This window comes from Syzygium oleosum, unplaced genomic scaffold (genome assembly GCF_021117445.2).
Source record: "Syzygium oleosum isolate NSW1041296 unplaced genomic scaffold, Sole_v2.1 Sole_v2.03, whole genome shotgun sequence".
NCBI classification, from domain to species: Eukaryota; Viridiplantae; Streptophyta; class Magnoliopsida; order Myrtales; family Myrtaceae; genus Syzygium; species Syzygium oleosum.
The window spans coordinates 9,216,735-9,229,595 of NW_026607487.1; the positions used below are offsets into that span (position 1 = coordinate 9,216,735).

General features: G+C 42.6%; 1 protein-coding gene and 1 pseudogene across 1 annotated transcript; both read right to left on the bottom strand.

Annotated features, from left to right (window-relative positions):
- Positions 1-2,361: 2,361 nt before the first annotated feature.
- On the bottom strand, positions 2,362-5,346 carry LOC115679246 (G-type lectin S-receptor-like serine/threonine-protein kinase LECRK3; annotated as a pseudogene).
- A 1,424-nt stretch (positions 5,347-6,770) lies between these two features.
- Positions 6,771-9,754, bottom strand: LOC115679194 (G-type lectin S-receptor-like serine/threonine-protein kinase LECRK2). The gene has a single exon (XM_056309863.1). It carries the CDS (start codon positions 9,563-9,565, stop codon positions 7,160-7,162), a length of 2,406 nt encoding a protein of 801 aa, XP_056165838.1. The 5' UTR covers positions 9,566-9,754; the 3' UTR covers positions 6,771-7,159.
- Positions 9,755-12,861: the final 3,107 nt, after the last annotated feature.

The window sequence follows — 12,861 nt, forward strand, 5'->3', positions numbered from 1 at the left end:
GTCAATTTAGTCCTTAAACTTTTGACGATTTGCCAATTTAGTCCTAAATCTTTTAACGATTTGCCAATTTGGTCCTTCTGGCCAATTTTGACCGGAAATCGCTGACGTGGCGGTGTAGTCAATGCCGAACGTTTTATGTGGCACGATCGGCTTTGACTAAACAATTTTTGCAAGTTTTTATAAAAAATTAATTTTTCTTCCTTTTGTTTCCTTTTTTTTCTTTTCTTTTTTCTTTTTTCCCTTTTTCTCTCCGCTAGCCATCACCGGGCCTTGTCAATGGCCGGCGGAGGTTGCCGGCCTCGAGCGAGGGATGCCGGGACTAAATTGGCCGCCGTATAATAAATTTAAGATTTTTTTTTGAACAATTTTTCCGCGTTTTAACTTTACCATATCATTTTTATTCAATATGTGACCTAGTTTAACTGATTTTCTAGTAGTTATTCTTGTCATGGAGCTAATATCTCTCGCTTTCGCTTATACAAAAGAGAAAATGGGTCGCTCGAAAGGCTAAGACTTAATAAGTGAGTTATTAAATGGGTTGAAAAACGATCGATTACAAATCCACTTTCAATTCATTTATTTTGGATATTTATCTTTAAAACTCATATTTCGAATTTAAAGTGACTTGTATATAACCCACTTCGCTATACGTAGGTTAGAATATGAGTTTGCGACCCATTTTGATAGCCATATATAAAAGAGAAATTATTGGGCATTCTTAAATTGTGATTCATCCCTTTTCTAAGTTCGTCATACAGAGATTATGTCGCCATCGGTGATGGGCAACAGCTCGTCAATTACCGTACGCGACGAGCAAACGAGATTCGAAGCAATTTTCCCATCTGTTCACTTCCTCTGTTGAAGCTGTCCTAAGAAATGGTCTTCCACCTTAAAATACACGAAGGTCCAGGTTGGGTTCCGATTTCTCAGAGCGATAGAGACTTTGCCGGCATTCAGAGATCCAACAAAAACGAAACTAAATAAAGAAGATACCCTCTCATTCTTTGTTACAAATGAAGAAAGTTGATTTTTTCAGCCATCTCTGGAGTGACGTTTGCACCTTCGTGGAGTTAATTTAAAAAAGAAGGGTATTTCCTGTCTCATTGCTTGTAATGCGCGAAACTTCCAGCTATTGCCAAAGCGTTGGAGGAGTTTGACCCTTCTTCTGATGCATTGAAGTCCACTGTTTTTGGTGAAATGCTGGTTTTTCCTGGGTTTCTGTGATCGGATGTGTTGAAGCCGTACGCGGTTTTCGTTCCGTCTGTTGCGGTTCATTTCTTACCGTTGACGAAATCTATGATGAGAGGCAAGCTCTCCTTCATTGGATGTGTGCGTTGATTAATCTATTGAAGATGACTCCGAAGTTAGCTGTCCGAGTGGGACTCATGAGATCGCTTGTCGATACTCCCTGGATCTTTCCAATGCCGTTGCCTCGGTATACTTTCCGGTTTCGTCCTGTTTCGAGCCCAGTTTTCGTCGAATGGCATTGACTGTGGTTGGTCGAGTGTTTCGGTCAAGCTTTTGGATCATCACAGGAAAAGTATGCATATGATTAGAATATCATCTGCCTTGATGTCGCTGTTCGTGATTTCTTCGACGGATGAATTACGAAGAAAGTTCGCTTTCGTTATGCTTTAAAAAATGCGATTTTGCGGACTGTGATTTTATTGGCCTATTAGGAAGCTGGCCAGCTGGAGGAAGTGAAAGTCCGCTTCTGCATGAATAATTTTATGGGACTGTTGAAAATTAGGATTTTCAGGCGCCGTCCAACGACTTAAGGATTGGAAAATTTTGTATGGTTCTCATTGTCTAGTTTAGCCGATGACCGATAGGAAGAGAGCATAGGATATTTTCATAGAAGAAATGGAAAAATACGGGTGTCTCGTTAGGCAGGAATGCAGATTTTTCAGTTGGCAAGAAGGAATGAGTTGCAGGATCTGTTTTGGTTAGATCGGGTCAAGATACTCTTCGACGGGGTCAAAGAGTATTTTGCCGAAGCAAACTTGGTGTTTAAAATGCTTCGGTAGAGCCTTGTGAATCTTTCTGCGGCGTAAGGGGAAACGATTATCCAGAGTTCCTGGAAAAATTCAAAACGAGACTACCTCTGAATGTATATTTTCATGTACTGATACCACATCAGTATAAACTAAAACGGTTTTGGGCTCGGTGTAGTTACTTGATCAATCCACCATTTGACTATCTAGCCGTAATAGCGTGTAGGATCGCATGCAAAATCCCTTTTCGCCAACAATCGTCAACCCTCTCTCTCCTGAATGCATGTAAAGAACGTTAAATCTTGATAAAACTTAGCTTATTTAAGCTGCATCCATGCGAAGATATCACAAAATGTTTATTCCAGCTTAGCGGCACTTACAGACCACACAGAAGGCTTTTCATGATTGCATACACCAGTTGTCTAACTAAGCAGAATCATCTTGAACTGATAAAAGAGTCTGGATTCAGGGGGACTGAGACTTCGACTGCTCCTTCCAACATCTGAGTGATTGTCTTCATGAAAGGCCTGAAAGCCGGATCTCCCTGGATGCACCATATTGCTGTCATCACAAATCTTTCCATCCTCTTTTTGTCACTCATTGCCTCCTCGTCACTCTCCACAAGCAGATGTACATTCCCTTCATCGTAGCAATCGTACACCCAATCAACCAATACTCTTTCAGCTTCATCTTCCACTTCCAGCTCATAGTGCTTTCTACAGCAGATGAGCTCGAGCAACACAATACCGAAGCTGTAAACGTCTACCTTGCCAGAAATAGACATATTCCGAAACCATTCTGGCGCTCAATAACCTCTGGTTCCTCTGACTCCGGTGGTTGTTTGTGTCTGGTCCGCCATCAAGAGCTTAGCCAATCCAAAGTCCGATATTTTCGGACTAAGAGAGTCATCCAGTAGAATGTTCTGCCGCTTGATTTCGCAATGGATTATTTGCCTGGTGCAATCATCATGCAGGTAAGCGAGCCCCCTTGCAACACCACAGGCAATTTCTATTCTTTTGTACCAGCTTGGCCTTGAAGCGCCGAACAGAAAATCCGCCAAAGTGCCATTGCTCATCCAGCAGTCGGTGTTGACCCTCGTTGCAGAATCCAAGCAGCTGCACTAAGTTCTTGTGGTTAGTCTGGCCAATTGCACTCACTTCTCATTTGAACTCCTTTTCGGTATCTCCAGTCTTTTTTTCCAACACTTTTACTGCCACAAAGTTTGTGTCATTCGATTCAAGAACACCTTTGTACACTGCCCCAAAAGCACCCCTTCCCAGTTCCTCTTTGAATCCATCTGTTGCTTCTTTGAGCTCCTGATAAGTGAAAGTTTGCATACCTTTGGCTTGGTTGATCTGCAATGGTCGTATCCACTTACCATTCCTATATCGGAAGCTTCCACAAAGCATATAGGTAATGAGGAGTAAAAGCAAGTTCACACACACAGAGCTACTCAACAGTGCTGATCCAATGATTATCAAAGTCGAGTTCTTGTGCTTCTTCTGGCCGTCACCTGGGAATTTCGAAGTTGAATTATCTATCCTGACCTTGATCAGAGCTATCCCACCCACGCTGAGATCCATCCTACCATTTGAAAGCGGAATCCTCTTTTTCCAGCAATTCCCGTCTCTGAAAATAGCTACTGCACAGAAACAATCAGCCAAGCAATCCTGTCTGCACCAATCCTCAGTTGGTGGCTGATTAAATGCATAATCAGATATCGGCCAGTCTGTGTTGGGCATGTCACGCAGAGTGAATAGGTCTGTTTCAGGCTTACTTCCTTCACAACTCTGTGGATCGAAGTCCTGTCTGCATCCGTTCATCTCGTTTGTTGGATCTAACAAAGTATATCCTGGTGGGCACTGACACCGTGGTCTCTGGTCGTATCCGAGAGTACAGTAGCTGTTGAAGCCACAAGCTCCAACTCTAGTAGCTCGCAGGAAGCTCGTGCATATGTTTGGAGTAAGGGTGTGCAAAGGAACCGAGAACCGCTCGGACCGCCCGGAACCGGACCGGACCGGCCCAGAACCGGCGGTTCCCATGAGGCCTGGTCCGGTTCCCGGTTCTAATTTACTAAAACCGGTGAATACCGGTCTGGTTCCCGGTTATAGGTGTGAAACCGCCCACCCGGACCGGTAATATATATAATTTTTTCGAAAAATTTCAACAAAAAAAAAAGAAAATATTTTTAGAAAAATGAAAATCATAAAATCACTAATCTAAAGCTCAACTCTCAACTCTCATCAACTCACTACCGCGCATTTAACCATTCATCGCCTCCCTCTCTCACTCTCGGTCACCTCCATTTACGTGAAACTTAGTGGGACCGGTTCCATGGACTCACCTGGGAACCGGACCGGACCGGCGGTCCGGTTCCCGGATGGATCCATGGAACCAACAGGCGGTTCCCGGTTCTAATTTCTCGGAACCCGTCCTTAGTGGGCGGTTTCCAGTTCTATGTCAGGAACCGCCCGCCCGGACCACACTCACCCCTAGTTTGGAGGGACAGGGGAAGAGACCATTGACCAGCCCATCGGCCAGCCAGAACTTGAATTTGCTGTCTTCGGGTGGACATATTGCCTGAAGACACCGTCATATTCAAGGATCGCTCTTTTGTAAAATCCACTGGTTGCGACTGTGCCTGAGGTGAGGAGATTAAGTACTGTTCCATTCCTTGCTGTGACGCAGACCTGACCACTTTGATAGAATACCAATTGAAAGCCGCTACCTATGGTTCCGGAGGACCAGTATGCACCTGTGGAGACCAGCGGCGTAGGAGTGGGATAGAACACAAGATTTCCATCGGCTTGTAATATGAAGTGGAACCTCCCAGTGGAGTAATTTGTCACCAAGTAGCGAGCATTAACCTTACTCCCTTGATTTAACGTTGGTGTCGGCAGTATTGTGTCAGTGGGTTGGCTGAACGTCTCCCACAAGTTGATGCCATCCTGGTTCGCTAGGATGAAGTTCCGCGTGTCAAGCATGGCTGCATATGCAACGCCTGCACCAGTTGGGCTAGGAGCCCAAAACTCTTCTCCTTTTGGATCGGTGAGCACTAGGCGGCCGTCGGCGGTCAACTGGACTTTGGAGCCTTCAGCTGCTAAATTGTCGCCATTTGCGGACCAGATTATAGTTTTCTCATCTATTTTGTCGAACCATACAGCTAACAAATAATCTCTGGTTCCGATTTTCTGAAACCCAAAAGCGAATTCACCAGATGGCAATAGCCAGGAGGAGATCTGATCATTGTTGTTAATGAGGAACCCAGGGTTAGGTTGCTGTAGGTCTCAGCTTTGGTGGAAAGTGAAAATGGAAGAAGTAGAAGGATCGCAAGTACTATGGAATAAGCCATGATAGATGAACTTTCTGGTTCTTGAGTTGAGGTACTTAACGATGAAACAAGAAGGGCGAGCATTAAAATATATAAGTGTAGGGGAGGCTACTATTCTTTTGTCCTTCTCCTCTTGCCTTCTTTCGAAAAGTCTCTCTCACCTTAGATGGAGCTCCTATCTGCGTGCTATATAGATTAGTGTTTTTCTCATGGACTTTGTCTAATTCAAGTCCTTGTAAAAGGCTTAGCAAGCTTCGCCAAAGAGAAGACTCGCAAAAGACTTTGTTTATTCATCACTACCCAAGTTTGAAACCTCAACTCGAGTTCACCATGAACTAGCAGCAGCCAACTTCAGGATATTTTTAGTGCAACAGAAAATTATTGAATTTTCCCCTCATGAATAACGAAGATAACGAAGATATCCATCCCATGATACGATACAAACATAAGATGCGACATTAGAGAGTTTTTTGCATTCATAATGTCAACGAGCTCTGTTCTAGATTGAATCTTCTAGTTTATCTCGAGTCTCCCGCCATTGGAAGGTGACTTTCTGTTCTCTGTTTTAGTGATCACTCCTTTTTCCAGAGCGTACCAAGCTAGTTGAACCAAATCCACTGATGAACTTCGCCAATCTACGATACTTTGGATGTCCATGTCTACATTGCTTCTTAAGTATGTACTCACTTTGTGAATGCACCATCGATGCAACTGTTTGTAGTCTCTTCTACTCTGAAAGTCGTATGATCATATAAAAGAGTTGTCAGGTCATGAAAGGAAAAGATGGCAAATAGAACTACGGTCTACAAGCAGCCTTGTGAAGAGCATGTGCTCTGATTGTTCTCGTTTCCTGATGAAGATGATATATTTAAATTGTTGTCGTAGGAGGGTTCTCTTGATCTCTGTTCTTCAAAAGAACTGTTCAGCCGAAAATGCGGTTATTGTTGCATGTTTTATGATTAGGATAAGCTCATACTGTTATTTCACTTTTGTTCAGTAGTCTAAACTTATCGATCTCAATAGTTGTAAAGACTCACCGGTCACGTAACCTTATCCTTCTATTTATGGTTTCTGACCAGAAAAATGAGCTATGTACGATGAAGCTAACATAGCAGAGGCTTGGCCATGTCAGACCAATATTGGATCGATGTTTTGTGGTTATACATTAATAGTCAACTCTATGAGTTTGAGATGTTAATATCTGACAAAGCAGCGATTGTAATTCGAAGAGAAACCTTCTCAAGGTTCAGACATTACTTAGATGGCACAAATGAATTTATGTCTCTCCTTGGCACTTCTACATCCCATTATGCTTATCCATCCATCCGACAGCATCGGGTTCGGGCATTCAAATATCAAGAAAATGGGCTTTCTGCAAAAATAGTCTTATGCTTCTTCAAAGAAGTAAGAAGAAAAGTTGAAAACTAAATACGACCCAATGCTCCTTATAAAACGTAATTTGCAATCGTGCTGCATTTATTGGGAAAGTGTACAGCAGATTTCTTCTCACTGAAGTCTAAAGACATGACAAAAGACGATATTAAGAGCAAATCATGTGGCTAAGTTGAGTACATAGAGGACCGGATAGTAGAACAGAGCTGATAAAGTTTTTTCCCTCAACGGGACTAAGGTGGTTTTTTTTTTTTCTCAATAAGACTACTACCGTTGATTGATGGCTTCTCTTCGCTGCATATTTTTCTTCCTTAGAATCATCCTAGACTGGTTCACAATGCAGGACTTCATTCGTAAGAAATTGTCTACATAATATGATAAATATGTATCACAAAGACAAGGGCTGAAATGGCTCTAAGGAAATGCTAGAACATCTCTCAGCTTACACCGTACTTATGGTACTATACGCGAAGGGGGACGGTGGTGCAGACACCTGAATTATCCCTTCAAGCATTAGCATAACCTTCTTCATGCTTGGTCTTAAGGCTGGATCTTCCTGAATGCACCAGATGGCAACCCTCACAAATCTCTCGAGCTTCTTCATGTCATTCATGGCGGCCTCATCTTCTCCAACAAGTGCTTCTAGCGTACCTTCTTGATAGCAGTCATAAGCCCAATCAGCTAAGATCACTCTATCTTCATTGCTGGCTTCGATGTCAATGCTTCTCCTACAGCAAACGATCTCTAGCAGCAGGATACCAAAACTGTACACATCGACCTTCACGGTGATTGGCATGTTCCGGAACCATTCGGGCGCAACATATCCTCTTGTTCCCCTTATTGCAGTGTGAGTGTGGGTTTGGCTGATCAATAGCTTGGCTAGTCCGAAATCTGAAATCCTGGCATTGTAATAATCATCAAGAAGGATATTTTGAGGCTTTATGTCGCAATGGATGATCTGGGTGCTGCATTCTTCATGCAAGTAGAGGAGTCCTCTTCCGATTCCCAAGGCAATTTGGGCCCTCTGTTCCCAACTGGGTTTCAGATCCTCAAACAGGAAGCTCGCTAACGTTCCATTGCTTAAGAACTCATAAACCAACAAGCGGTTTTGCCCTTCGTTGCAGTAACCGATCAACCTAACCAGATTCTTGTGATGGGTTTGTCCAATCACTATAACTTCAGTTTTGAATTCCTTCTCACTCTCCTGAAAAGACCTATCCAACTTCTTAACAGCTATGACATTTTTGGAGTCTCCAATTGCAATAACCCCTTTGTAAACTATGCCGAACGACCCCCTCCCAAGTTCCTCCTTGAAGCCACCCGTGGCATCTTCAAGCTCTTTGTATGTGAAGCTGCGTATATTTATGTCCATGCCGCTTTCATCTTTAAAGTACTTTTTTAGTTTGTTTTGGTATATCAAGAAAAAGCCGAGGCCTGTTGCAGCAATCAGTATGAAGTTGACAAACACCGAACTACCTAAAAGAACTGACCCGGCAAGAATCAAAGTATCCTTCTTGTCATCATCTGGTCCTGGAGGACTAGGGGTCTGCGGAGGAATTCCATCCTTTCTTCTCTTGATGAAGGCCTTCGAATTGAGGCTGGTGTCGATCCTGCCATTGGACAGAGGCAGCTTCTTCTTCCAACACATGTCGCCACCTCTAAATATGGCGACAGCACACATGCAGTCGTGGAGGCAGGAGTCTTTACACTCATCCTCTTTGAAAGGTTGCAAGAGCTCGTAATCAGAAGTTGGCCAATCGATATTAGTAATTTCATCAAGTACAAACATATCCGGTCTGGAACTCTGCGCTTCTCCACAACTTTGTGAATAATTAGGTACACAACCTCTATACTCATCTTTCTCGTCAAACAGAGAAAATCCCCGAGGGCAATCGCAGACAGGCCTGTAATTCACATCGAGCCTGCATATCCTGTTGAAACCACAAATGCCACTCCCTATTGGTGCTAGATCAGTTTTGCATATATTTTCCGGTTCCCGCCAAACACCCTTCCAAGTTCCCCCAGTCTTGGGGCGAGAGTACTGGATGAAGACCCCGTCTGACTCCAAAGTGGCTCTCAAATAGTAGTCCCTGGGTGATTCCCCCGAAACTGTCCTGAGAGGCGACATTTGGCCGTTGTCATGAAGGAGATTCAAGAAGCCCGAGTCATTGAAACTAATCCCGGTACCAGGAATGAAGGGCAAAGGAGCAGGGAAAGTGAAGTATGGATCATTGGCGTAACTGGAAGGCAAGTTTATTGTCCTAAGCAGGAGCTTCCCATCCTGCAAATGGAGCTGAAACCTTCCCAGAGAGAAGTTGCTCGCTGATTGTCTAGAAGACAACAGAATCCTGTTATCTGATATGATCTGTCCGGGCAGGATGGTGTCCGTGGGGTTCTTAAAGCTCTCCCAAAGAATCTCAGAGTTGCTGTTCTTAAGAACAAAATTTCCAGTGTCGTTCATGTATCCATAAGCGACCCCACCAACTATAAGATTGGAGCTCCATAGAGATCCGCCTCCTGGATCATTGAGAGCGAGCCCATGATCAGCAGCTACCGCCAGTCTTGATCCCCGGGGCACGATGACAGGTTTGTTGTTTTCACTGGCACACCAGACTATGGTTTTCTCACGAATCTTATCATACCATATGGAGACTAGGAAATTCTCGCCATTGTCGAGTTGGCTGAACCCCAAGGCGAAATCTCCAGAAGGAGAGAGCCACGGAGTAGACGCCTTATCCCCAGCAACCAGAGACTTGCCCGTGGTTATATTGGACTGTGAAATGGCAAGATATGGCAGAAGAAGAAGGAACAGCAGGAGCAGATGGCTAACAGAAGCAAGAGAAGCCATTGTTGCTCTTTTGCTTTCAGGTTTAAGAAAACTGGTTTCATACACGAGGAAGGGAGTGAACCAGGGCAACAGAATGCTGATTAAAAGCCCAACTGAGAATGTGAACGTGTACTTTCTGTTGTTTCCTTCCACTTTCTATGAGCAGCTAAAGCTTGGAAAATACTCTGCATCCTTGAAAGGAAGCTAAGTGTTTCATTTGAACGGTTCTAACTTTCTTTATTCTTTTTGCATACGTTGTCCACTCATCTCAGGATACGTAGTTGAAACTCCTACATGCTGAGAGTCAAAAGTCAAAGGAGTTTAACAAGATGTCATATCGCTTTGGACTTTTTGCATACGTTGTCCACTCATCTCAGGATACGTAGTTGAAACTCCTACATGCTGAGACTCAAAAACTCCTACACACTGTTGGGGTACTGGCTTTTCTCCAAAATGCCAATTCAAGTTGTCATATCGCTTTGGATTTTTATGTGATTTTCATTTCATTACTCCCTTGATGTTGAAGCTTGGTTTGACGGATGAGTCTATATCTTGTGTTCCAAACGCGCGAAGGCACTGGTTGACCATTTCGCGGTCCTTCTTTACTTTCTTTTATTCTCTTTAGATGGGACAAAACGATGCACTACTAACGAAAATTCAGAGGACCAGTTCACATTCTTTTAATCTTCTATAACCATCACAAAGAAAAGTAAAAGGAGGACTACATGCAATTCTCCAACTACCTCTTTGAAATCAATAAGCAAGTGAAATTGCATCTGTTCAGCTGCCATTTTGTGTTGGAAAATCACCAATTAATAAAGGGTAAGGAGCTTAAGAAAGAGCCATGACTATTGGCAAAACACTCTGCCCGATAAAGAGCCCATAGGCCATTAGGCCGGGCCGAAAATGAACCGGCCCAACCCCTGCCCCTGGAAACACCGAGACTTGGAAACTTGACTTGCACCAGGTTCGCGTTGCGGTCCGGTTTGCCCGTCTTCCTTGGACGTCAGTCGAACTAGGAACCTGTTTAGAGATCGGGTAACTGAAGTATGATCATATATTATCAAAAGAGAAGAGGGTCATATTTTTCTAATGAAAATTTCCAAACCCTCCTCATTTTCATGAAGATAATCAAGATTTCATTTAAAGTTTCTGACTTGAATTCTGAAAACAGTTTCTTGCTGTTTTCGAGATGATGTCGAATCAATAAACGGTTTTCATTCCCAAACGAAAATGCAAACAGGAAATTTGAGAAATGTCCAGAAACCAAACGGAGCCTTCGAAGGAAAAGATTTTTCATTTGCTTGTGTGATTTTGTTAACCAGGAATATGGTCTTTGGGCACTGATGACGTTTAGCCAAAATAGAAAAATGGATGTCAGATGCGAAGTTTCAATTAGATCTGGAATTATGTGCATTTATATGATAATCTCGCCATCTCTCCTTTGATTCTGCACGGATTATCTCGGACAATTCTTGGTTACTTAGATCGCTGACATGTTGCTGAATTGTATGGCTAAGACAAGAAAGTGGGAATTAGCTCTAATCTGTTACAAATTCTTCACACTGATGGTCAAACAGGTTGAGGCCTCAAGAATGATACAGATGTATTATTGAGACATCACTTGACACATACAGAGCAAATTCAAGGAAAATAATGTTCAACATATACGGTCAAGCAACTGCTTATACATCCAGTTCCTCCTACCTAATCAGAAAACCAGAAAAAGGAAAAGAAAAAGAAAGAAATTGCAAAAATGTAGAAAGAGAGAAAAAGTTGATTTCTCTCTTTCTTAATCTGAGTTGAGATCTCTATGGCCTAAACAGAACCTTCCAGAGCTACCTGTTCTGGGTCGGATTCGACTTGCTCGGAGGCGCTCTCTTCAGGCTGGCTTCGACAGATTTCTGAAGATCTTTAGCAGCTTCACTCAGCTTGTTCAAGTGATCTGAGAATGAGTTTGAGGAAACCAGCATTCTTCTTGGGTAGCTTATATCTCTTGAGTATTGGGCTTGTGTCTCTTGATTGAGAGTGAGAAGTGACAGCATGAGACAATGCAACAGAATCAATGAGAAAACAGCAACAAAGGCACTGTAACTGTTTTTCATGGTGGTGTGTTGATCTGAAGAAGATTGATGGAGGTTGAGGATTTCTCTGGAATGATGATGGGAGTGTGAGATTGCTATGTGGAGCTTGTGCTTAAGCTTGACAAAGGGTGTTATATAGAATCATAGATCCAACCTACAATAACTACAGTCAAATGCTCCGTTTGTCTTTCTCTTTCCTTTTTAATAACCCAAAATAGTACTTGACAAATTGTATTTTATAACTTAAATAATGATGTACATATATAAGATTGTACTGTTGGCATGGTAAAAAAATGGTAGTTGTTTTGAAATCATGTGAAATCTTTTGTGAGATCCAATTTTGGTCCGTGTGATTTGTGAAATAAGATAATTTAGTCCGCTTCCGTTTCACCAATGAGAAAAGGAGGAAAAAGCCCAGGATGACTACTTAATTGAGGAACGTGATTATAGGAGATTCAAGATCAACAAGACTCAAGCATGTACGGTCAGTTGGATGATATGGTATCTGATGAAAATATAATCATCATTCACTTTTTCAGATTACATCATCTATATATATAGTGAGCATTAGGGCTCAGGGCTCACTAATTATGGAGAAGACTAAACTACCCTTTCAACACTCCCCCTCAAGTTGGGGCATAAACATCAAAGAGCCCCAACTTGTTACACAAAGTAATCACTCTACTACCCTGCAATGACTTAGTGAAAAGATCAGTAAGTTGGTCTTCAGTCCATGTGTATTGAAATGTTATGTCCTTGTTTTGAATCTTTTCTCGCACAAAATGGCAATCTACTTCAATATGCTTCGTGCGCTCATGAAAAACTGGATTTGAAGCGATATGCATAGCAGACTGGTTATCAACTAAATCAACTCACTAGTCACATGAGCCATGGCCAGATATTTCGCCTCAGCACTCGATCGAGACACCACATGTTATTTCTTACTTTTCCAACTCACAAGATTGCCTCCCAAGAATACACAGTAACCAGAAGTTGATCACCTATCAAAAGGACAACCAGCCCAATCAGCATCAGAGTAGCCAATAACATCAAGATGTCCATGATTCTTGAAAAATATCCCTTTACCTAGTGCTCCCTTCAAGTATTTAATTATACGTAGCACTGCCTCCCAGTGTGCAGTACGAGGAGTACTCATAAATTGACTAACAACACTAACCGCAAAAGAGATATCTGGTCGGGTAACAGTTAAATAATTGAGCTTACCCACCAGTC